General features: G+C 42.9%; 2 protein-coding genes across 3 annotated transcripts; one reads left to right on the top strand and one right to left on the bottom strand.

Annotated features, from left to right (window-relative positions):
- The first annotated feature begins 2,973 nt into the window (after positions 1-2,973).
- On the top strand, positions 2,974-15,780 carry LOC139576888 (histone-lysine N-methyltransferase SETD1B-A-like). The gene is made up of 17 exons (XM_071403450.1): positions 2,974-3,114; positions 3,289-3,387; positions 3,491-3,755; positions 3,901-4,021; positions 7,589-8,750; positions 8,900-9,643; positions 9,780-9,896; positions 10,011-10,104; positions 10,220-10,416; positions 10,529-10,643; positions 10,764-11,231; positions 11,384-12,478; positions 12,687-12,853; positions 12,947-13,072; positions 13,176-13,295; positions 13,476-13,613; positions 15,141-15,780. Exons 1-17 carry the CDS (start codon positions 2,977-2,979, stop codon positions 15,312-15,314), a joined length of 5,340 nt encoding a protein of 1,779 aa, XP_071259551.1. The 5' UTR covers positions 2,974-2,976; the 3' UTR covers positions 15,315-15,780.
- A 65-nt stretch (positions 15,781-15,845) lies between these two features.
- Positions 15,846-22,106, bottom strand: LOC139576887 (4-hydroxyphenylpyruvate dioxygenase-like). Of its 2 annotated transcripts, none has more exons than XM_071403448.1 (15): positions 22,007-22,106; positions 21,750-21,790; positions 21,582-21,608; positions 21,219-21,281; positions 20,753-20,857; positions 20,584-20,626; positions 20,384-20,466; positions 20,093-20,182; positions 19,899-20,002; positions 19,688-19,765; positions 19,113-19,275; positions 18,856-18,930; positions 18,627-18,749; positions 18,330-18,446; positions 15,846-18,155 (listed from the first exon to the last, which is right to left on the bottom strand). In XM_071403448.1, exons 2-15 carry the CDS (start codon positions 21,750-21,752, stop codon positions 18,045-18,047), a joined length of 1,185 nt encoding a protein of 394 aa, XP_071259549.1. In that variant the 5' UTR covers positions 21,753-21,790; positions 22,007-22,106; the 3' UTR covers positions 15,846-18,044. The 2 variants fall into 2 exon arrangements, with proteins under 2 accessions (XP_071259549.1, XP_071259550.1); XM_071403449.1 differs by having other exon boundaries at positions 18,856-18,927; positions 22,007-22,105.
- Between the last annotated feature and the right edge of the window lie 2,007 nt (positions 22,107-24,113).

Genomic DNA, 24,113 nt, shown 5'->3' with positions numbered 1-24,113 from the left:
ATCCAGGAACAGGGTTGGGTAGGTTACTTTCTAAATGTAATCCTTTACATTTACTAGTTACCTGTCCATAATTTTTATCAGTAACGTAACTTTTGGATTACCCAAACTCAGTAATGTAATCTGATTGCATTCAGTTACTTTTAAATTACTTTCCCCTTAATTAAGAGGCATTAGAAGAAGACCAAAATGTATTACCAATTGAATGACATCTATTGCAGGATAAATCAATGTTAAAGATTACATAGCTGGCCATATATGGATATTACATTTTACTTTATGGGTTGGTTATGTAGGCGTCTTCTAACCCATCGCTTTCTACTACATATAATAATACGAGTAAATGATATCTTTACATTAAAAACCTAAAAGAATTCCAGTCACTCTGTTTTGGTAAAAAGTTGAGGGATGTGTCTGGAGAAGTTAACCACTCTCAGTGTCACACCCTAATCTGTTTCACCTGTCTTTGCGATTGTCTCCACCTCCCTCCAGGAGTCGCTCATCTTCCCCATTATCTCCAGTGTTTTTATACCTGTGTTCTCTGTTTGTCTGTTGCCAATTCGTTTTGTTTTGTCAAGCCTACCAGCATTTTCCCCTCTACTCCTATCTCTCGATTGTTCCAGTTTCCTTGTTTTCCCGGTGTTGACCATTCTGCCTGCCCTGAACCTGAGCCTGCCTGCCGTCCTGTACCTTGCTCCACCTATCTGGATTACTGCCATCTGCCTGCCCTTGACCTGTCTGTTGCCTGCCTCTGTTCGATTAATAAACTGTTGTTCCTTCGATGTTGTCTGCATCCGGGTCTTACCTGACGTGTGATACTCAGATTAATAGACAGAGCTATGGATGCAAGGACTGACCATCCATGATATGGATTTATTGTTTATTGTAAATTATTGTTTTAACCATGTTATGAGGATATACAGTGTTTGTTTACATTGACAATGTTTACAAACATTGGAGAAAAACAAGCTTGTCTTTTGGGGTCTCATGGAGTGTGACAGTTGAACTAAGCTCATGAGGCATTTATATACTTCAAGAATCAATGGATATATGGATGTTGCAACTACAGATTTAAGTCTATCAAAAGTGTGTGAGTTTGTCCATTAGGCCTAGGATTTTTTTATAAGCATGAATTAGATTGAACAATAAAAGCCCCACTTTTATTCCATAGGCTGGGATCCGCACTACGTGGCTGTTGCAAGAATGCATTTTCACTGGCTGTCCACTGGTTTCAAAAACAATGATTGATAAGCAGTAGTGGGTTCAAATACACATTTAGATTTGTGAACAGCTATCCACAACAACCACAGTCCGTAAAGCGCAAATAACTCAATGAGAGAGCAGCAGTTCACATCAATGCGCTATGTAGATATCAATAATACGTGATATCCGTATCACAGTAGACTACACTACTGCTGTCATCCTGATACCCCCAAGCTAAACTTTTAGTAAAATTTGATAAATTTGGATGCCGACAGCAGTCGCACCATTGGAAGACATAGCTTGGACTGTAGCCCACAAAAGCCGATTCCTGCTCTTTTTCCGCGATCCATCAAACACATTTGGTGTGTCATCATAGTGGTCTCTGACTTGTGGTCAGACTCACTCAGGTGGAACAAACTTACATTTGCGCCTTTTTTTCAATGTTGATTTGAATGTCATTGAGAAAACAGAAGTGTCCAAGATTATTTTTCACAAACATCCTTTCTGAATTTAAAAGTAATCATCGAAGTAATCATCTAGTTTTTCAAAAATATCTGTAATCTGATTACAATATTTTTGCTGGTAACGTAACGGATTACAGTTATCGGTTTTTGTAATCCCTTACTTGTAACAGATTACATGTAATCCGTTACTCCCCAACCCTGTCAAGGAACACATGAAAGCCAGAAGAGATACAATCAAAAGAACCTGAAAAGCCCTTGTTCATTATCTCCAGAACAAAATCAACCTTTAGCAGGAGAGTGAACAAATGGAAATGCTTAAATATGGGTCATGGAAACAGACCCTTTAGTATTATGGCTGTCTGTTGCAATTGGCGCTGTTCCACCCTTTCAAAACAGATTAAATGTATATGCCACCTAGTGGATCAAATGCTAAAGTATGTACATCAATCAGATTGTAGATCATTTATGTACGAATACTCTGCTTGTTTGTAGAATCCATAGACCGTAGGTAGAATCCAATAATAATTGAATAATTTATATTTGATAAAAATGATCTAATAAAACACAGTGATCAGTAACTGAGGTGGGTGACCTGTACACAGCTTGTACGGTGTTTGTTTTCCTTTCTTTTTGGGGGGGACACCTGATGAATGATTGTAGATTTAGGTACTTTCCCCAACAATTCGTCGTCTAGATCCTACACTCTCCATATTTCTATAACTTTACATATATAGTATACCTTTTATATTTTAATGTAGGCCTATTTTATTGACAGAAGCTTGACATTATTTTCTTCAGTTCAAAGTATCGAATGTGCGGAGTGATTCATAAATAGGTTCCCGTCCCCAGTCCCAAATACTGTAAACTGGAAGGAAAAAAGTGCTATGACAACAGGTGCACAATGTAGGTCCGTGGGAGGCAGCTTTCCGTGCAGGTAAGAGAAAATTAGAAATAAAAAACATTGAAACATATTCTCGATTAAAAGAAAAGTGCGATAAAAATGTGCTCAAGACTAGCAAAACATGTAAAAGATCACGAATTACAATAACATTGTATTGGTAGCTACAGGTGAATCGCCATCTCTCCATCACCTGTCAGGGCGTGTTTCAATGGCTTGGACCAGATGATAAAATCTCTAACGAGTAGTCAGTCTACCATCACATTTGTGCATTTTATCGTGTCGCATAGAACAATGTTTTTTGTTTTACATGTTGTTATATAAATATTTTCAACATGGCGTGTAATATAGGCTATTGCGTATGCCGTATGTTCAATAGACCTACTGTTTACGTTTTCAGGTGTGGTGAATGTAATGGAAAACAGCCATCAGGTAAGTCACGGAGAAAAACATGCTCAGCACTGGAGGAGCTGCAAGTTGATCGTAGACCCTGCGTTGAATAATGGGTTTTATAAAGTGTATCGTTACGATGGGCAACATTTCAACATGCCAGTGAGTAAATTTAATTTAGGATTTTTACATCTAGTTGTGTTAGGCTACTTGTTGAATGTTATTACAGATACAGATACTGTAGCCCTTGACCTAAACTTTCTTTTGACAACACACTTTTTTTCTGTTCCCACATGAGTGTTCTTACCTCCTTGATGTATGCTATATCAGGTTCAGGACTTAGGGGCATTTCCTGTGGATACTGTCAGGGATCCCAGAATCTGTCGTCTTTGGACCAAATTCAGAGACACTGACCTGCTGGTCCCCAAATTTAAGGTAACACCTCATTTTCTGTGATGACATCATGTGAAATGCAATCTTAGATGCATAATATTATTGTTTACCAACTGACAATCTGTTATCTGATTAATGTTTATAGATTGATGAATGCTATGTCGGCCCACCCAAGGAAGTGACATTTGCCAGGTTAAATGACAACGTAAGGGAGGGTTTCTTGACTGACATGTGCATAAAGTACGGACAGATTGAGGAAGTGGAAATCTTGTATAATCCTAAAAACAAGAAGCATTTAGGAATTGCTAAAGTCATCTTCGACACAGTCAAGGCTGCAAAGGACACTGTGGAACACCTTCATGACACCTCTGTCATGGGGAACATTATCCACGTGGAACTTGATCCAAAGGGTAGGTTAATATAATTGATTGATAATTGAAAATAGGCTTAATTACACATACATAACTAATGCCAATAAATGTGATAATAGATTATGATTTATGATTTTCAATTGGCTTTTGGGTGGTGATCCATCTGACTCGAATCCTTTTTTAGGTAAAAACAGAATGCGGTACTTCCATCTTCTTGTTAGTGGACTCTACACCCCTTCGACATTGCCACTGGGCAGCGATGAGCACACCCTCCAACGCCTAACTGATAGATTGCAGGTAATAGAGTTTTACAGCTCTACTGTTCTAATGTGTTCCATTTATAGACCTTCGACAGACAGAATTCAATCTTATGTTAATTACTGCTCATTAAAATCAAATCAAATTGTATTAGTCACATGCGCCGAATACAACAGGTATTCAACTCAAATCAAATTTATTTATATAGCCCTTCGTACATCAGCTGATATCTCAAAGTGCTGTACAGAAACCCAGCCTAAAACCCCAAACAGCAAGCAATGCAGGTGTAGAAGCACGGTGGCTAGGAAAAACTCCCATGAAAGTCCAAAACCTAGGAAGAAACCTAGAGAGGAACCAGGCTATGAGGGGTGGCCAGTCCTCTTCTGGCTGTGCCGGGTGGAGATTATAACAGAACATGGCCAAGATGTTCAAATGTTCATAAATGACCAGCATGGTCAAATAATAATAATCACAGTAGTTATTGAGGGTGCAGCAAGTCAGCACCTCAGGAGTAAATGTCAGTTGGCTTTTTTAGCACGTCCGGTGAACAGGTCAGGGTTCCATAGCCGCAGGCAGAACAGTTGAAACTGGAGCAGCAGCAAGGCCAGGTGGACTAGGGACAGCAAGGAGTCATCATGCCAGGTAGTCCTGATGCATGGTCCTAGGGCTCAGGTCCTCCGAGAGAGAAAAAGAAAGAGAGAAGGAGAGAATTAGAGAGAGCATACTTAAATTCACACAGGACACCGGATAAGACAGGAGAAGTCCTCCAGATATAACAAACTGACCCTAGCCCCCCGACACATTAACTACTGCAGCATAAATACTGGAGGCTGAGACAGGAGGGGTCAGGAGACACTGTGGCCCCATCCGATGATACCCCCGGAAAGGGCCAATTCAGTGAAATGCTTACTTACGAGCCCCTAACCAACAATGCAGTTTTAAAAAATACGGATAAGAATAAGAAATAAAGGTAACAAGTAATTAAAGAGCAGCAGTAAAATAACAATAGCGAGACTATATACGGGGGGGTACCGGTACAGAGTCAATGTGCGGGGGCACCGGTTAGTTGAGGTAATATGTACATGTAGCTAGAGTTATTAAAGTGACTATGCATAGATGATAACAACACAGAGTAGCAGCGGTGTAAAAGAGGGGGCCAATGCAAATAGTCTGGGTAGCCATTTGATTAGATGTTCAGGAGTCTTATGGCTTGGGGGTAGAAGCTGTTTACAAGCCTCTTGGACCTAGACTTGGCACTCCGGTACCGCTTGCTGTGCGGTAGCAGAGAGAACAGTCTATGACTAGGGTGGCTGGAGTCTTTGACCATTTTTAGGGCCTTCCTCTGACACCGCCTGGTATAGAGGTCCTGGATGGCAGGAAGCTTGGCCCCAGTGATGTACTGGGCCGTTCGCACTACTCTCTGCCGAGCAGTTGCCATACCAGGCAGTGAATCAACCAGTCAGGATGCTCTCGATGGTGCAGCTGTAGAACCTTTTGAGGGTTCTACAGGACCCATGATCTGAGGACCCATGCCAAATCTTTTCAGTCTCCTGAGGGGGAATAGGTTTGGTGTTGGTGTGCTTGGACCATGTTAGTTTGTTAGTGTGATGTGGACACCAAGGAACTTGAAGCTCTCAACCTGCTCCACTGCAGCCCCATCGATGAGAATGGGGCTGTGCTCAGTCTTGTTTTTCCTGTAGTCCACAATCATCTCCTTTGTCTTGATCACGTTGAGGGAGAGGTTGTTTCCCTGGCACCACACGGCCAGGTCTCTGACCTCCTCCCTATAGACTGTCTCGTCGGTGTCGGTGATCAGGCGTACCACTGTTGTGTCATCTGCAAACTTAATGATGGTGTTGGAGTCGTGCCTGGCCATGCAGTCATGAATGAACAGGGAGTACAGGAGGGGACTGAGCACGCACCCTTGAGGGGCCCTTGTGTTGAGGATCAGCGTGGCAGATATGTTGTTACCTACCCTTACCACCTGGGGGCGGCTAATCAGGAAGTCCAGGATCCAGTTGCAGAGGGAGGTGTTTTGTCCCAGGGTCCTTAGCTTATTGATGGGCTTCGAGGGCACTATGGTGTTGAGCGCTGAGCTGTATTCAATTAATAGCATTCTCACATAGGTGTTCCTTTTTTCCAGGTGGGAAAGGGCAGTGTGGAGTGCATTAGAGATTGCATCATCTGTGGATCTGTTGGGGCGGTATGCAATTTGGGGTGGGTCTAGGGTTTCTGGGATAATGGTGTTGATGTGAGCCATGACATGCCTTTCAAAGTACTTAATGGCTACAGATGTGAGTGCTACGGGTTGGTAGTCATTTAGGCAGGTTACCTCTTGGGTACAAGCACTATGGTGGTCTGCTTAAAACATGTTGGTATTACAGACTCGGATAGGGAGAGGTTGAAAATGTCAGTGAAGACACTTGCCAGTTGGTCAGCGCATGCTCGCAGTACATGTCCTGGTAATCCGTCTGGCCCTGCAGCCTTGTGAATGTTGACCTGTTTAAAGGTCTTACTCACATCGGCTGCGGAGAGCGTGATCACACAGTCTTCCAGAACAGCTGGTGCTCTCATGCATGTTTCAGTGTTATTTTCCTCGAAGCGAGCATAGAAGTAGTTTAGCTCATCTGGTAGGCTCGTGTCACTGGGCAGCTCTCAGCTGTGTTTCCCTTTGTAGTCTGTAAGGGTTTGCAAGCCCTGCCACTTCCGACAAGTGTCAGAGCCGGTGTAGTACGATTCGATCTTAGTCCTGTATTGACACTTTGCCTGTTTGATGGTTCGTCAGAGGGCATAGCGGGATTTCTTATAAGCTTCCGGGTTAGAGTCCCGCTCCTTGAAAACGGCAGCTCTAGCCTTTAGCTCAGTGCGGATGTTGCCTGTAATCCATGACTTCTGGTTGCGGTATGTACGTACGGTCACTGTGGGTACGACATCATTGATGCACTTATTGATGAAGCCAATGACTGATCTGGTGTACTCCTCAATGCCATCGGAGGAATCCCGGAACATACTCCAGTCTGTGCTAGCAAAACAGTCCTGTAGCTTAGCATCTGCTTCATCTGACCACTTTTTTATTGATCTAGTCACTGGTGCTTCCTGCTTTAATTTTTGCTTGTAAGCAGGAATCAGGAGTATAGAATTATGGTCAGATTTGCCAAATGGGGGGCGAGGAAGAGCTTTGTATGTCTCTTTGTGTGCGGAGTAAAGGTGGTCCAAAGTTTTTTTCCCTCTGGTTGCACATTTTAACATGCTGATAAAAAATTTGGTAAAACGGATTTAAGTTTCCCAGCATTAAAGTCCTCGGCTACTAGGAGCGCCGCCTCTGGGTGAGCGTTTTCTTGTTTGCTTATAGCGGAATACAGCTCATTCAATGCTGTCTTAGTCTGTGGTGGTATGTAAACAGCTACGAACAATACAGATGAAAACGCTCTAGGTAGATAGTGTGGTCTACAGCTTATCATGAGATACTCTACCTCAGGTGAGCAATGGCTTGAGCAATAGCTCAAAAACAACTTTTGGTTATGGTGATGTGAGTAGACTCGGCTGAGGCGATGTGAGATGCTTCATTGCTTCATTTTAGCCACTCTGTTTTGTTTCCTTCATCTTCAGGACAGCAAACCTCTGCAGAAACTGACTGATGGGAGTTCATCATTGACAAGGTCTATTTCCAGTCCCACCAGCGTGGCTACACCTCTCTCCCTAGACACAGCCTACTCCAGTATCTGGCAGGACACACCGGGCAGCTTTGGGCAGACACCCCTCTCTCAGGGCACCCCTCATACCCCCTGCCTGTCTGGGACCCCACTCTCTCAGGACTCTTGCTACTCTAGCCAGCACACCACCCCAGTCCACCAAGTCACTCAGGGTGAACACTCCTCATATGGTGCTCACAGACGCTTGAGGCGCGATGTCTGCTATCGTCAACCAGGAAGACCTTATATGAGATCCCACCATCAGAGCTCAGAGTTGAGCTCTCTCCTCAAACACCTCCAACCTCACCGTCCTCTCCAGCCCCAAACCCAGGTTGCTGGCGGCAGCTACAAATCTTCCTTCTTCTGGTATCAGAACCGCCTGCCCTCGACTGATGATAACCCTGCCACAGAGCCTCCCCTCCACCTCTCCCTTCCTGAACAGGAGTCCTGGAGGGTGCCCTCTCTACCTCCTGCCTCTGAGGCTTTCCCTCTGAGCAGCAGCTCTGCCAGTGCCACAAGTATGAACGTGGTACCTCTGAGGGAGAGACCTCAGTCTCCCCCTTCTGGACACGATGCGGGCCTTATAGAACCGCCCCCTTCCCCTCCCAATAACTCTCCTGGAAGCCCCATCCCAGAGGCAGAGAGCCACAGCCTGGACTCACGCATTGAGATGCTTCTCAGCAAGACTCAGAGTTCCTGCCTCCCTCTACATGGTGAAAGGGGTTTGGATGCTGAAGTGCACTCTCAGGACAGCCCTGTTTCCCCATTCTCCCCTGTCTCGATGTACTCTCCTGAGTCTGACCACACTCCAGCCCGTAGTGGATGTCCTGTGAACTGTACCCACCCCACCACCAGGGATGGTCTGGAGGATGTCAGTCCCACTCCCCTCCCTGAGTGGGAAGGAGACGAGTCCCTTCCAGGGATGCCTTCTCTAATATGGACCTCACAGCCCCCCTGGCCTCCTGGGACGCTATCTCTCACTCAAAGGGAGAGAAGTAAAGGAACAGAGATGGACCATGCAGATCAGTCAACCTCTAGTGAAAAGTATATGGGACGGGCACTCCATTCCTTATCATTTTCTCAGGTATTGGAGAAAATAGAGAGTATGAACACATTGATATTTTTAACGAGATTTAACAAACAACATCATAGATAAAGAATTATGGACAGATTTCTTGCATTGCACATTGGGGAGAGGGGTTACAATCTATTCATTTGACATTTCTTTCACAGGGTCTCCATTTGCCAGGGGAAGACAAGGACATCTCAAATGCGGGGCAATCTGCAATGTCGAATCCCAAAAGCCATTGTTCCAAGAGCATCACAGTCAACTCCTTCATTCCCTCCTTGCGACAGCCTCTTCCAATCTCCTCTCTCAATCACCCTGCTCCAATCCCTCCATACAATCCTCACTCTTCAGTTTCCTTTTCCAATCCTCCCCCACCAATCACCCACTCCAACCTCCCCATTCGATTCTCTCCCTCCAACCCTCACTCTCAAATCCCCCCTTCCATCCATCCCATTTCTGCTCCTCTTTCTATTCCAATCCCACCTCCAGGATTCCATCTGCTTCCTCCACACATTCCTCCCCCTCTCACTATCCTTGGGCCTCCTCCAACTATGGCAGCCCCTCCCTCTATCCTACATCCAGTTTACCCATATCCCTTGAATACGCTGCACACTGTGCATATGGACAAGGTGAATGGTCTGCCTGGGTGTGGCAGTGTGCCAGTGTCTTTTACTGGGCAACCCTGGCCCCTGCCTCCCTTCATGCCCACCTTCAACCCCTCTGTGCCCCCGCCAGGCTACCTGCCTCTGCAGGAGGACCTACATAAGGCCACAGTGGAAAAGGTGCTGGCAGTCATTATGGAGGAGCTTAAGTCCATCATGAAGAGAGACATCAACCGTAAAATGGTTGAGGGGGTAGCCTTCAGGGCGTTTGATGAGTGGTGGGATGGCCAGGAGCAGAAAGCTAAGGTGAGCTACTACCTAGTTGAAGTTCAGTATAGTTGAAGATACAGAACTCTTCTACACCACAGCAAATTATCTGTTTTGATACTTGTGGTTTGTTGCTATAATGTTTATAATGCTTCTTCATTTCGTCATTTTTCAGATTGCTGTAACTCTTGTGAGTGCCAGAGAGGGTAGAATGGAGGTGAGGACCAAACCAAGAGACTCCCTAAGACAGAACATTGGCCCGCGTGGTGCCACCAATCTGCCTTCCTTCAAGGTAGGCTTCTGCTGCTACTACTAAACGTATCATGAAGGAGCTCAAACAAGGTACAGTGTGACTGTGTCTGTGGAGGTGATTATCATGATGATCGTGACTTGTGTTCATGTGTAGGTAAAGAAGAAAGAGTCCGACGATCCGACTGCCTCAGAGGACCCCAAAAGAAAGTGTCCCTACACACCTGTTAATGATGCGCATGAGAGTGCTGGTTAGTGCTGTGCATTCGGACAAGGCAACATATTTACTCCCCAGTACGATTTCAATTGGTTTTACAATGAGAATATTGTGAATGCTTAGCACGCTTTCTTTCTCTTTCCCCTCAGAGCTGGAGAGTAATATAACGAATCACACATTGGACAGGTCCCCAAAAACTGGAAGTATTCCAGCTGTGAGGCGAAGACATGCAAGGCCACTGGAGCTGGACAGCGAGGGGGAAGAGGAGAGCAGAGAGAAAGAGGGGGAGCCAACAAGAGACAAAGAGGAGGATACTGTGGCAGCAGACAAGGTTCCCCAACGCCAGGTACACAGAGGTTTCCAGCTGTCAATCAACAGCAATACAGAAATGCCAAATGTATTTATCAAATTATATGTTTAAGTTGCATTAACCAGTTCATTTTTATTTTTTTCAGCAGAGGGATGAAGATGATGACAGTGAACAAAAAGAGGAAGAAGTGGACGATGATGAAGAGGATGATGAAGATGTGGTCTTCTCTAAAGTTACAAGAGGATTACAGTCTCCAAACGAGGGTAATGTTTAAGAAGCTTTGAGTTTTTGTCTTAAGGGGTTTTAATAGTTGCTTAATAAATCTACTTCAATAAATCTGTTACACATACTGAAATGCACATTATGGTTTTCTCATTTACCAGAAGTTGCCAGGGAAAGCCTCTCAGAGGTAGAGTCTTACTCCTCAGAAGACAGTGAATACCTCTCAGAGTCTGACTCCTCTGACTCCTCCTTTGAGGAAAGTGAAGACTTCTCAGACTATGACTCCAGTTCTAACCAGGAGACAGAGGAAGAGGAGGAGACAGATGGAGATGCTGATGAGGTCAACAGGGAGATAGAGTGTGTGGTGTTGTCATCAGATGAGGAGGAGATGGATCTGGAGCCCCCGGCCACACCCTCAGCCCCTCTTACCCCAGGCACGGAGCTGGACCTACTGGATGGGTCAGAGCCGGTCCCGAGGGATCAGCCTGGGGAGGAGAGGCACTCAGTCTGTCTGACTCGAGATGTCTTTGGGCGCACCAGCAGCACAAGCCGATCTGACCTAGGGATGGAGCTCCTGTCCAGTGAGCACCACCATGATCTCCAGGCCCCCTCACCCATAGGACTGACAGGTAGATTTTAAAGACATGCATGTATTGGTAAATAATAATAAAAGTGCTCTTCAATAACATTCAAACAACTCTTATGTATGCATTTTAAGCCTGACAGCAATTACAGGGATTAGATTCAACAAAACAGAGTGTTTGTTTTCCTCTACCAGCAGTGGTGGAGCCTGATTTTGCAGTGGAGATAGATAGCCCTGAATGGAGCGTTGAGTCACCAGATAACGTGGAGAACCTCCGGCCTCTCACCCCTACTGGCTCTCTGGGAAACAGCTACTCAGACCTGCTGTTCAAGAGCAAACCAACCCCCCCTGCTGTGGAGGAGGTGGAACTGCCACACACTCCTGGTCGGGGAGCAGAGGCCCTCCTTGAGAGTGAGGAGGACTCTATGGACCACCTCCTCTCCCTCTCCCCCACAAACAGTGAGCCTTTGTCCCAGAGCCGCCCCACTCATCCCCCTGCCTTAGCCTCGTACCCAACATACGAGGACATGCCCAAAACACCAGGCAGAGATGAGAGGGGTCTATGGAATCCCCTTACCCCCTGGAGGGTGCCAGTGACACCGGGCAGAGAGACGGGCCTCACAGAGGGAGGCCCGGGGTTTAGTCCCACTCCCTGTAGCCCTTTCCCCCTCCCCTCCCTGTCCACCGGCCTCTACATCAGGACCCCACGAACCCCTGGGAGGGACTTCATCCCAACCAAGAGAACACACAGGAATACCACCGTTATGTTGGCCTCTTCACAGAGGACTAATGGTGCTCCTTTATCCTGTGATGAAATGCTTACAGACTCACCTGTTCTAGCTTCTTCTCCTAGCAGCCTGTCTGAATCATCAGCAGAGACTCCTGGCCATGGGTGTGTGTGGCTTAATCCTAATCCTGGGTCCCAGAGGAAGATACCCCTGCAGGGCCTGGAGAACTGGTCAGGGCTGGCGGATGTGGAGAACCAGAGAGAGATGGAGAAGTGCTCCTGGAGGAGGGTACAACCAAGAATGATGCGGAAGATGAGGCGGAGGATGAGGCGGAGGATGAGGCGATGGCAAAGGATGAGGTCAGTGCAGAGAACCATGCCCTCTGTCTTCTCGGCCAGTCCCTGTCGTCGGTCACGAAGTGAGGAGATGACTGTCCTCCACAGTGTCTGGAAGGAGGGCCTGGATGAGGAGGATTCCAAGCTGCTGCAGGTCACCTATGACAGGCTGCTACAGCAGGACAATGGCTTCAGCTGGCTCAGTGACACTCTCTGGGTCCCCCACCCTCATATCCTTTACTACAGAGCTGTTATTACCATACTGTCACTGGACACTGATACACTAATGGGATCTCAACTGTTATTGTGTATGTTTTAGAATTAATTTCTTATAGACTAACTGTTGCACATTGAGCACATTGAAATTAATTAAGAATTGCATACATATTCCTCTATACATCAGTGAATTATTGTCTAGTTCCCTTGACCCCTTTGCACTCACCAGAGTCTTGACGGAGAAGAGGAAGGAGCTCAATGATTGGATGTGGGACCATGTGACAGGATCTGCCCGCAGCGAGGGCTTTTACAAAATCAGCAAGAATGACAAAATAAAATACCTCAACAGCACGTGTTTGACTACAGACCAGCCCTCTGCAGACACCCAGGTATTCAGAGAGGAACAGCTCTTCCCCCATGTTAATGTATGCCATACCTGATAATTGACAGCTTTGATAATGGACAATATTTAATTTCTGCAGGGGGTGAGTCTTTCAGCCCAGCCGCACCCTTCCCTGCGGTCTGGGTCTGAGTTCAGGTCTGAACAACGCCGTCTGCTCTCCTCCTTCAGCTGTGACAGTGACCTGCTCAGGTTTAACCAGCTGAAGGTCAGTCAACCACTCATCTGTGCCCAGACAGACAGTACAGTTCAGTGTATCTCTCTGCAGACAACATGAGGCTTTAGTCACAGATGATACTCCTGTGTTTCAGTTCCGCAAGAAGAGGATTCGTTTCTGCCGCAGTCACATCCATGACTGGGGCCTGTTTGCCCTGGAGCCCATAGCAGCAGATGAGATGGTGATTGAGTATGTGGGCCAGTGCATCAGACAGGTGAGACACAGACTGGGCCACAGTACACAGTAAATAGGTAGGACAATAAGGGACATGAAGTAAGGGGCACAGCAGACTGGTGTAACATTTTGATACATATTCATTTACATGTACATTTCATCTAGAGCTAATTCTTAACTGAGTGACTTGTGTGAATGTGCACGCCACCCCTCTCCTTAGGTGGTTGCAGATATGCGGGAGAAGCGCTATGAAGATGAGGGGATTGGGAGCAGCTACCTGTTCCGGGTCGATCAGGATACCATCATCGACGCCACTAAATATGGGAACTTGGCCAGATTTATCAACCACAGCTGCAATGTGAGTGGTTTATGGTCTATGGAAATGTTTTGCATTTCAGAACTATTATGTGTTGTAAATGGTTTGATTTATATTACAGATAATTTATTAAACATTTTGGAAACAGACACAATGGTCAGACTATCACACATAGGGGTTGCAAATGGTGGGTATATTACTGGAAACGTTCAAAGTTTACCAGTAAAATACCAGATCTTTTTTGGCATCTTTCAATCTAGCACAAGACACCTAGTGGCCCTTTTTGGGTACTTCAGATTGTTACAGGTGTCTAATTCAAATCAAATTTTATTAGTCATATGCGTCGAATACAACAGGTAGACCTTACAGTGAAATGCTTACTTACGAGCCCCCAACCAACAATGCAGTCTCCAAAAATATGGATAAGAATAAGAAATAAAAGTAACAAGTAATTAAAGAGCAGCAGTAAAACAACAATAGCGAGACTATATACAGGGGGGTACCAGTTCAGAGTCAATGTGCGGGGGCACCGGTTAGTTGAGGTAATATGTACATATAGGTAGAGTTATTGAAGTGACTATGCATAGATGACAACAACAGAGAGTCGCAGCGGTGTAACGAGGGGGTTGGTGGGCAATGCAAATAGTCTGGGTAGCCATTTGATTAGATGTCCAGGAGTCTTATGGCTTGGGGGTAGAAGCTGTTAAGAAGCCTCTTGGACCTAGACTTGGCGCTCCGGGTACCGCTTGCCGTGCGGTAGCAGAAAGAACAGTCTATGACTAGGGTGGCTGGAGTCTTTGACCATTTTTGAGCCTTCCTCTGACACCGCCTGGTATTGAGGACCTAGATGGCAGGAAGTGTCTTGCGGTCAGAGGCCGAGCAGTTGCCATACCAGGCAGTGAATCAACCAGTCAGGATGCCCTTGATGGTGCAGCTGTAGAACCTTTTGAGGATCTGAGGACCCATGACAAATCTTTTCAGTGCATTTTAATTATCTCTGGTTCTCTGTGTGTTCAATTAATTAAATAATTGATTAAATAATTAAATAAGATGAATGCTGTAAAACATTATCCTAAATATTTACCATCAACTTAGTTAATACCATTGATGTTTAATATAAAGTTTTCAGCATGAAATATCCTTTATACTTTTTTACAGACTTATTTATTTTACTATGTCAATATGTGTTTGTTGTAAATGTTTTGGCGTCAAACTGGTGGCAGTTGTGAAAAAAAGTCAATAGTTGGAAGAGTTTCAGAGTTCATTGAAAATAATGCCATTGTTGATTAGATGCCTTTTTCATTAATTAGGATATTTTCTCTTTAGCCATATGTTATATCCACTACAAATTCATGGACAATATGGACATAGATATAAAAAAATGAATACTACACATTAATACATTTTCCAAAAGTTATTCAAGTATAAATTACCAAAGTTATAATAGATTGCCATATATTTTCTGTTAATCACCAAAATGATTGAATATTACTTTAACTTTGGTAAATTACCGGTAGCTTTACAACTCTAATCACACTGATGACTTAGTAATACATTTTCTCTCTTCAGCCTAATTGCTATGCAAAAATAATCACAGTGAAATCCCAGAAGAAGATAGTGATCTACTCCCGGCAGTCCATCAGTGTCAATGAGGAGATCACGTATGATTACAAGTTCCCCATCGAGGATGAGAAGATTCCCTGTCTGTGTGGAGCAGAGAACTGCCAGGGCTCCCTCAACTGAACTCTGAACCCTTGTCTCCAGCCCTCCTCTCAAGCACTAACTCCTGACTGTCCTGCTGCCGTACAGTTCCTAACATAGGAAAAAGAATACCTCCCTTTCCAACCAAGGTTCATGAAGAGTGGAGCAAGCTGAAGATTCAAAAATGTTCACCAACTCTTGGGCAGACAATTGAAGTTCCTTTAAAAAAAGTTATTTATTGTTAAAACAGTTTCTGGAAGAAACACACACCCCCTGCACCAGGGATGGGCGCTGTTCTCCTCTCCCTTAAAAATACTATACAGGATGGGGTGTGATATTGCCTTCTTGTGCAAATGTGTACATGATGAGTTAAATGTTTTCATTCATGAGAGCTAATGAAGATGTATTCAGCTTGTGTCAAGCATTTTATTAAGTTATTTTGGTAATTGTTCTCTCGGGTTGGTTGTTTTAGGCAGAGTGGTCACTATATTTATAAATTATTTGGTTCATTATGTTTTTTTCACAAGTTCTCTCTCGCACACACAAACACTGTGAATGAGGAAGGAGTCACAATGCAGTTGTATTTTTTATTACACGCACTTAAAAATGTATGCTGAAAGTATCCAAAGTAAAAAAGGTCACGAAAGCAATTGGGGGATTTCAAAATGAACAAGTGTAAAAAATGACTTTTAGTTCATGGAAAGGATACAATAAACTGACATGTTGTCATTGTGCATCTTATTGAGTCATATGTTGTGGTTTATTACTTCCTTCCACTTAAATATTAGTTTTTTTTCAGAAGGCAAATAAGACAATGTGAAGCTAAGACAACAGAGTTAATGTCATACTTAAAAATTGCTTGTTAATACCAGATTTGATAACATAGCTGGCTCAAATCTAATGACGATGTCTGCTCTTTTGCTGTTGCTTTGGATTGTACATCAACATCATCATACTTTGATAGTCACAAAAATGTGTTTTTGGAAAGTTGTCACACTCCTTGACTTTTTCCACATTTTGTTGCGTTACAGCCTGAATTTATTACATTGAGATGTTGTGTCACTGGCCACACACAATACCCCATAATGTCAAAGTGGAATTATGTTTCTAGAAATGTTTACAAATGTATTAAAAATGTAAAGCTGAAATGTCTTGAGTCAATAAGTATTCAACCCATTTGTTATGGCAAGCCTAAATATGTTCAGGAGTAGAAATTTGCTTAAGAAGTCACATAGTAAGTTGCATGGCCTCAGTCTTTGTGATGACTATGTCATCTCTCACATACAATTATCTGTAAGGTTCCTCAGTCGAGCAGTGAATTTCAAACACAGATTCAACCACAAAGACCAGGGGGGTTTTCCAATGTGTCGCAAAGAAGGACAACTTTTGGTAGATGGGTAAAAACAAAACAAAAAAAGCAGACATTGAATATCCCTTTGAGCATGGTGAAGTTATTAATTACACTTTGGATGGTGTATCAATACACCCAGTCACTACAAAGATACAGGCGTCTTACCTAACTCAGTTGCCAGAGAGGAAGAAAACCTCTCAGGGATTTCACCATGAGGCCAATGGTGACTTTAAAACAGTTACAGAGTTTAATGGCTGTGATAGGACTGAGGATGGATCAACAACATTGTAGTTACTCCACAATACTAACCTAAATGACAGAGTGAAAAGAAGGAAGCCTGCACAAAATATAAATATTCCAAAACATGCATAAAGTAAAACTGTAAAAAATGTAGCAAAGAAATGTACTTTATGTCCTGAATACAAAGCGTTATGTTTGGGGCAAATCCAACACATCACTGAGTACCACTCTTCACATTTTCAAGCATGGTGGTGGATGCATCATGTTATGAGTATGCTTGTCATCGGCAAGGGAGTTTTTTAGGATAAAAAGGAACGTAATAGAGCTAAGCATAGGCAAAATCCTAGAGGAAAATCTGGTTCAGTCTGCTTTCCAACAGACACTGGGAGACAAATTCACCTTTCAGCAGGACAATAACCTAAAAAACAATGCCAAATATACACTGGAGTTGCTTACCTAGACGACATTGAACATTGAGTGACTTAGTTACAGTTTTGACTTAAAATTGACTTGAAAATCTATGGCAAGACTTGAAAATGGCTGTCTAGCAGTGATCAACAACCAACTTGATAGAGGTTGAAGAATTAAAAAAATATATATATGCAAATATTGTACAATCCAGTTGTGCAAAGCTCTTAGAGACCCAGAAATACTCACAGCTGTAATCGCTGCCAAATGTGATTCTAACATTCTTATGTAAATTAGATATTTCTGTTTCATTTTTAATACATTTTCAAAAATGTCTAAAAACATGTTTTCACTTTGTCATTATATGGTATTGTGTGTAGACGGGTGACAAATTAAAAAAATTAATCCATTTTGAATTCAGGTTGTAACACAACAAAATGTGGAATAAGTCAAGGGGTATGAATACTTTCTGAAATCACTGTATTTAAAATTGGCATCAAGTAAAATATATTTTTTATGTTATTTTAGCGTCACTATATTATTTGAATAATTAACAATCATTCCTACGTTTGATTCCAGAAGGCATGTCAATCATAATTTAAATTTGAATAGTGTGTGCATAGAGCAGCAATTTATCCATCAAAGTCATTCAACTAGATTCTGGTTCACCTCAGATATAAATTGTTGAACAAATTATTTTCAATATTTCTAAATTAAATGTAAGCTTCAGAGATGATGGACATTATATCAATCGTGTAAATCAGAGAGGTACTTCAAATTTGGTTAGACACGCCATTAGGGGTCAGGATAGTCAAGTTCCCTCTAGCGTTCTGGTCTGCCTCGATGGCCTCGAAAAGAGCCTTGAAGTTGCCTGCACCAAAGCCCTAGGAAGAGTACAAAGACATGTTTTCACATAGTTTAAATGTAGATCTGGACATCAATCTTTATCAACATTACATACTGTAAATGGTTTTCAATACACTAACAAAGTCCTAAAATCAAACTGGTTATATATTGTTTCATTGGTAAGGCTCTCTGAAATCTCATGCTCCTCTCACCTGATGGTTGTGTCTCTGAATGACCTCCAGGAACACTGTGGGACGGTCCTGAACAGGCTTGGTGAAGATCTGGAGCAGGTAGCCATTGTCATCAAAATCCACTAAGATCTTCAGCTCCTGTCAGAGCAACAGGACATAAGAGTGCTTGTCAGGCTGCGTAGCTAAGAACCTACCATAGAAGTTCAAATTAACTGATTTATAATTATAATGCAAATAACTATCAGGTATTTTGATAATTGAAATATAATAAATCATTGAAACATTGATTAAAACATCAGAGAAAATTGTGTCTCTGACCTCCAGAATGTCCAGGTCCTCAGTGACCCTGACTTGCGATTGTTGGAGATTCTTTCTCAGCAGCTGGTAGTAGGTGTCAGGCACACACATGAACTCCATGCCACGTTCCTTCAGGTTACGGATCTACAACAAAGAGAATATACTAACCACACCAATCTTTCAATCTTCTATTAATGTGTATGTAAAAGTAACCAGGTTGAGCTTAGCCTTTATGTCTGAAAAGACTTACTGCGGTGATGATGTCTGATGTGTTCATGGCGATGTGCTGGACACCTGGGCCACCATAGTACTCCACATACTCCTGCTAAGTCCAGTGAGTTTAGCGAGGTACAAGTTCTACTCATTACTTTTTTTGTAATGCTGAGTTTTTGAAAGGTACGGTACTGAATACGTGTATGGATGACAATGACATGTCTTTGTTACGTTGGTAAACACCTCTTTACATAGTTAATATATTATATATTGAATAACATGTCGATGACTTGCCTGGATCTGGGACTTGCGTTTACCCATGGCTGGCTCATTAATGGGCATCTTCACTGTCTCTTCATAATTGGCCACAACAATGGAGCGCAGTGCACTGAAGTCTGTCTGCAGCTGCTTGTCGTCTACTGACCAGAACCGGTGGAAGAGCAGGTTTTTCTGGTACCTATGGAAACAAAACCTACTCCTCAGGAACCCCTGTGTGTTGGATGGACAGATGAGACACCACAATATATCTATCCTACAGCCCTCTTCCCTGGCCCTTCCCTTCAGAGATCAAACCCATCCCTGTTTTTTATCTCAGAGCTGCATGGTGGAGCTCTAACTGACTCCAGATGTGGGGAACCCCAGGGACCCAGCTCAAAAACTGTTAAGTCATAGTAGCATCTGGCCTATGCCAAACAGCCTGGGCTACATAATACTGACACCTCCCCCATCCACCCATTGCTGTTTTTTTTATACTGCATTCAGTGTGTGGTAGAAGAACTCTGATGTTCATGGATGTTTTTGTCTGGAATAAAATGTACAGGCCAGTGTGTGTGTTAATACATCCCTGTGCCCTTACCACAATGCCTTACCAATCCACTACAGGCACCATCTCATCATCCGGCTGGTTCCCCACAACATGGTCAATGAAGTTCAGTAATCCACTGGGTCTGTAACGTTAGATAAGGCCTCACAGTGATGTCAACTGTTTAACTGAAACAGTCACTCAAATTCTGTCTTGTTTACAATGGTCTGTAAAGAGCACTCTCATCTCTAACACCAGATAAAATAGTTCATACTCACAGCTTGGCCAACAAGGGGTCCCGGTGGAGAGGAGTATGGAACCCTGGGAGGAACAGCCCATTGTAGGCAGTCCTCTCCACAAATGTGTGTGTGGTGTCCCCATACTATAGAGATATAAGAGAAAATCCCAAATCTTGAGCAAACTGTAAATTTACTTTTCGGCACTCAGTTTCACCAGATATTGATAGACTTACCGTCTGGAGAACAGCTAGTTTTACCCTGCCATATTTGTCCTCCAGTACATACGGCTCTTTCACTATGATGGCACCACGCTCTCTGGCTTTCTGAAGAGTATAATAGACAGATAAACATATGCATGTGATGAAGATCTAGGAAGATTAAAAAATAATCATCTTTTCAATAAATCAAAGAAAACAATTGCAATCCAACAGAATATTTTTAACCCATCTCATTAGGAAAGAGGCATTCTCCTCATTCCAGAAAGAGCAGCGATATTGGTTTAAATGGTAAGCCTGCTATGGTACCTGCACAAGGTAATCACAGTTCTCCACAGTGAATGCAATGTCCTTGGCTCCATCCCCATGTTTGACCAAATGCTCCCCCATTTCTGAATAAAGGAGATGGACAAAAGTATACTCAAATCGGAGTGAGTGAAGTAGTCAGTGACAACCAATCTCATCATATCTGACCACATGAAGGATGACATTTTTGTGTCATACTGTACCTTTGTTTCCAGGATTGAGGGCGGATGCGAATACATAAATAATCTGTGAAAGAAAAAGAGCCAAAAAGTTTCATGGTGGACAACCAAGGACCTCCATCACTTGTATCAAGTTACCTCACTATTATAAACATGTGCCATAATGAATTCAGAATGCCACAACTCTGCTCACCTTGTCTTGTTTGACCACATGGGACACCACATCACGGCAGCCTGTCTCTAAACCCCGATAGGCCAACGGTTCAAATCCAAGCTTGTTACAATAGTAAGATGCTGCCTGTTGAAACAGAAGAAAAAACACTATTGCCACTCACAATCAATCCCCAAGCAATACAATAGTTGTACATTTACTATCAGGCAAAAAAACGTAATAATAGTGTGTTGTGAACTGTAAAGGACTGTGGTGGGAGCGCCACCTCCTGGTGATGGTGTGGAAAACCTACAGCTTCTGGATCAAATTAAGAGCAGGGAGAATGGTGGGGTCTACTCTGAGGTTTCATGCCTATTTCCCCCACCCCTTAAGAGAGCCAATAGCCACCCCTCAGTGAATACTCCTTTAACTTGGAGAAAGTTCAGGAAAATATTTACCACATGCAAAAAAATTGAAAAGCAACCACAATGGCACATGATTCTCATACCTGTTTGGCATTTCCAACCCAGAATGTGATGTGGTCGAAACAGACGAACTTGCCGTGGTCGTGCTATGAACAAATCCAGAACAATTTAATACCGGTATGTAAGGGGGGGGGGGGGGGGGTGGGGGACACTTCGCATCAGCCCATTCATTAATTTATGACATAGCAATTAGAAATTCTTAGATGTAAGAGAAATATTATTGCACATTTAAACATATTGGTAGGCTATTTACACATTTTAAATACATTTGTAAGTTTCTCAACTACTGAATCATACTTTGAACTTGTTGAAAGTCCTAATAATAATTATGTGTTCATTTAAATGTCTATGGGCAATTCAAAAATATTACTAATTAAAGGACTAACCTTTTCACCTCTGTCCATGTAGGAAGTCTAAATAGATAGATACAAAACATTACATATAAGCATTAACGTTAAAGACCATTCTTTCAATAGCTCAAAAATCTTGTAATGTGAAATTGAAATAAGACATTGAATAAGACAATTTTCGAGTAAATATATATTTTATCTTACCATCTTGTACCCTTAGCCTTTCAACTGCTTGAAAATATAATCTGTACAATAAAGTCGAGTGTTTAAACGTTCAGAATCAAGTTCGAATTTCCACGCCCCCGGTGTTCGAGGAGGAGGAGAGTGGGAGCGAAAGAGAAAGACAGAGAGAAAGATAGAGAGAAGAACAGTGATGCTCACTTTAGGTGGGTGAATCACATAACTTATAGGTGTGTACATCACATATAATATCAAGTAATATCAGAAAAGCACGCACTTACCTTCTCTACTCAAACACCTAAATTCTTATGTTATATTTCAAAATGAAATGCAAAGACACAGACATAATGCACTCCCAATCATTTCAACAGTCAGGCCATGTGTTTGTATTTAGTCTCGAGAGGAGGTTCACTCATTGAGGTTTCCTATTGGCTGTTCGTTGGGAAGTATGCTGGAGTCAGTCATCCACAATTTTGACATGAAACAAGTTTATGCTTATTGTGGACCATTGCAGTAATTACTATTGGTAGGCTACAATAGCCCCCCTCCCCTTTTCACAATCAGTGGCCTAATCTGTTAATTCATTAATAGGCCTAATGAATGTATGAGAAAGTGTTTTATACCTCTTGCATCATTCTTTATAAATCCTTTATCATCAACATTTGTATGAAAATGGTTCTTCCAGAGATGTTTCATTGATCTATTGGTGTGTGTGAATACAATGTACTTTTGCCCAATGTGCCAATATTGACAGCCCGCACAACTGATTTACTTAGTAGTGAATATGATACACTACAACACTACAGTTCTTCTCCTCACGTGACCTAATAGTCTCAAAATGTGATGGGAATAAACTGTTTAAATTCCTACATAAATGGGGACACCATGTAACCCTAGTGTGGAAATGTAATGGGATGGCTGCTGAAAAATGTATTATTCCTACAGAAGATGACATTTGACAGATTGTCAAATTTCACTACAGCAGAAATAGACACCGATCGAGCTATTCATTGCTTCCTAGATAGTGAGCAGCTTAAGTTTCATAGAGTCAACCAGATCGACACAACAAGAGGTTGCACCTTGTCATAGTGATTATTATATTGTAGTTTTTTTTACAGCCATGTGGCTTTATGTCCCAATGGGGGTGAATAGGATTAAGTACATCAATGAAACAATGCATTTCATAACCCTGTAATTTCCTTCAAGCATAGGGTCATTACACTGACTGACCCCTTGTATTCATAGGACTCAGTTTTCGGGAAATAAGTGACACTATCCGACAGGTGGTCAGAGTGTTGGGCCAGTTACCAAAAGGTTGCTAGTTCGAATCCCGAGCCGACTAGGTGAAATCTGTCAATCTGCCCGTGAGCAAGGCACGTAACCCTTATTGCTCCAGGGTCGCCATCAATAATGGCTGATCTCTGGCCGTGACCCCAGTCCCAGGGCGAGTGGTATATGCAAAAAACGAATTTCCATTTCCCCCCAACACACTTGTACAGGTTATACACATGTACATGTGTGAAACAAGACAAATATAGGGAAAGGGAAAGGGGGGATACCTAGCCAGTTGTACAACTGAATGTCTTCAACTGAAATGTGTCTTCTGCATTTAACCCAACCCCTCTGAACCAGAGAGGTGCGGAATATAAGCAACCCCTATTTGACGTTTGACCATGCAAGCTCTCTGGTGTAACAATATGTACCCAATATGTACCCGATGTGAGTAAGACCTTTAAACAGGTTAACATTCATAAGGCCGCAGGGCCAGATGGATTACAAGGATGCATACTCAAGAGCATGCACTGAACAACTGGCAAGTGTCTTCACTGACATTTTCAACCTATCCCTGATCCAGTCTGTAATGTTTCAAGCATGTTCCTGTGCCCAAGAATGCCAAGGTAACCTGTCTAAATGACTATCGCCCCATGCACTCATATTTGTAGCCATGAAATGCATTGAAAGGCTGGTCACGACTATTTGCATTGACCCCCTTTTTATTTGCACTAACTCTCTTGCACTGGCTCTATGCATACTCACTGGAATCTACCCACACACTCACACATACTACACTGACACCCAACACACACACACACTTTCACTCTTTCACACTCTTCATATATGCTGCTGCTCCTCTGTTTATTATCTATCCTGATTGCCTAGTTACTTTTAGCCCAACCTACATGTACATATTACCTCAATTACATCGGTACCCATCCTCCTTGTATATAGTCTCTTTACTCTTCTTTTATTCTGTAACTATTGTGTAACCTTTTTTATTTGTGGCAAATGTTTCTTACTTTTTAACTCTGCATTGCTGGAAAAGGGCTAGTAAGTAAGCATTTCACAGTAAAGTCTACACCTATTGTGTTCAGCGCATGTGACAAATAC

This window comes from Salvelinus alpinus, chromosome 5 (assembly GCF_045679555.1).
Source record: "Salvelinus alpinus chromosome 5, SLU_Salpinus.1, whole genome shotgun sequence".
NCBI classification, from domain to species: domain Eukaryota; kingdom Metazoa; phylum Chordata; class Actinopteri; order Salmoniformes; family Salmonidae; genus Salvelinus; species Salvelinus alpinus.
The sequence above is the reverse complement of the archived record's forward strand: the minus strand, read 5'-3'. Positions and strand labels throughout refer to the sequence as shown.

What these genes read in the sequence shown, in the direction of transcription:
- LOC139576888 (XM_071403450.1), top strand. Translation starts at nt 2,977, where the DNA reads ATGGAAAACAGCCATCAGGTAAGTCACGGAGAAAAACATGCTCAGCAC. An exon ending in ATTACAGTCTCCAAACGAGG is followed by an intron (nt 10,644 to 10,763) that starts GTAATGTTTAAG and finishes CTCATTTACCAG; the next exon opens with AAGTTGCCAGGGAAAGCCTC. An exon ending in CTCACCCATAGGACTGACAG is followed by an intron (nt 11,232 to 11,383) that starts GTAGATTTTAAA and finishes CTCTACCAGCAG; the next exon opens with TGGTGGAGCCTGATTTTGCA.
- LOC139576887 (XM_071403448.1), bottom strand. An exon ending in ATGGTGCCTGTAGTGGATTG is followed by an intron (nt 19,276 to 19,687) that starts GTAAGGCATTGT and finishes TTGTTTCCATAG; the next exon opens with GTACCAGAAAAACCTGCTCT. An exon ending in CATCAGACATCATCACCGCA is followed by an intron (nt 18,750 to 18,855) that starts GTAAGTCTTTTC and finishes TCTTTGTTGTAG; the next exon opens with ATCCGTAACCTGAAGGAACG.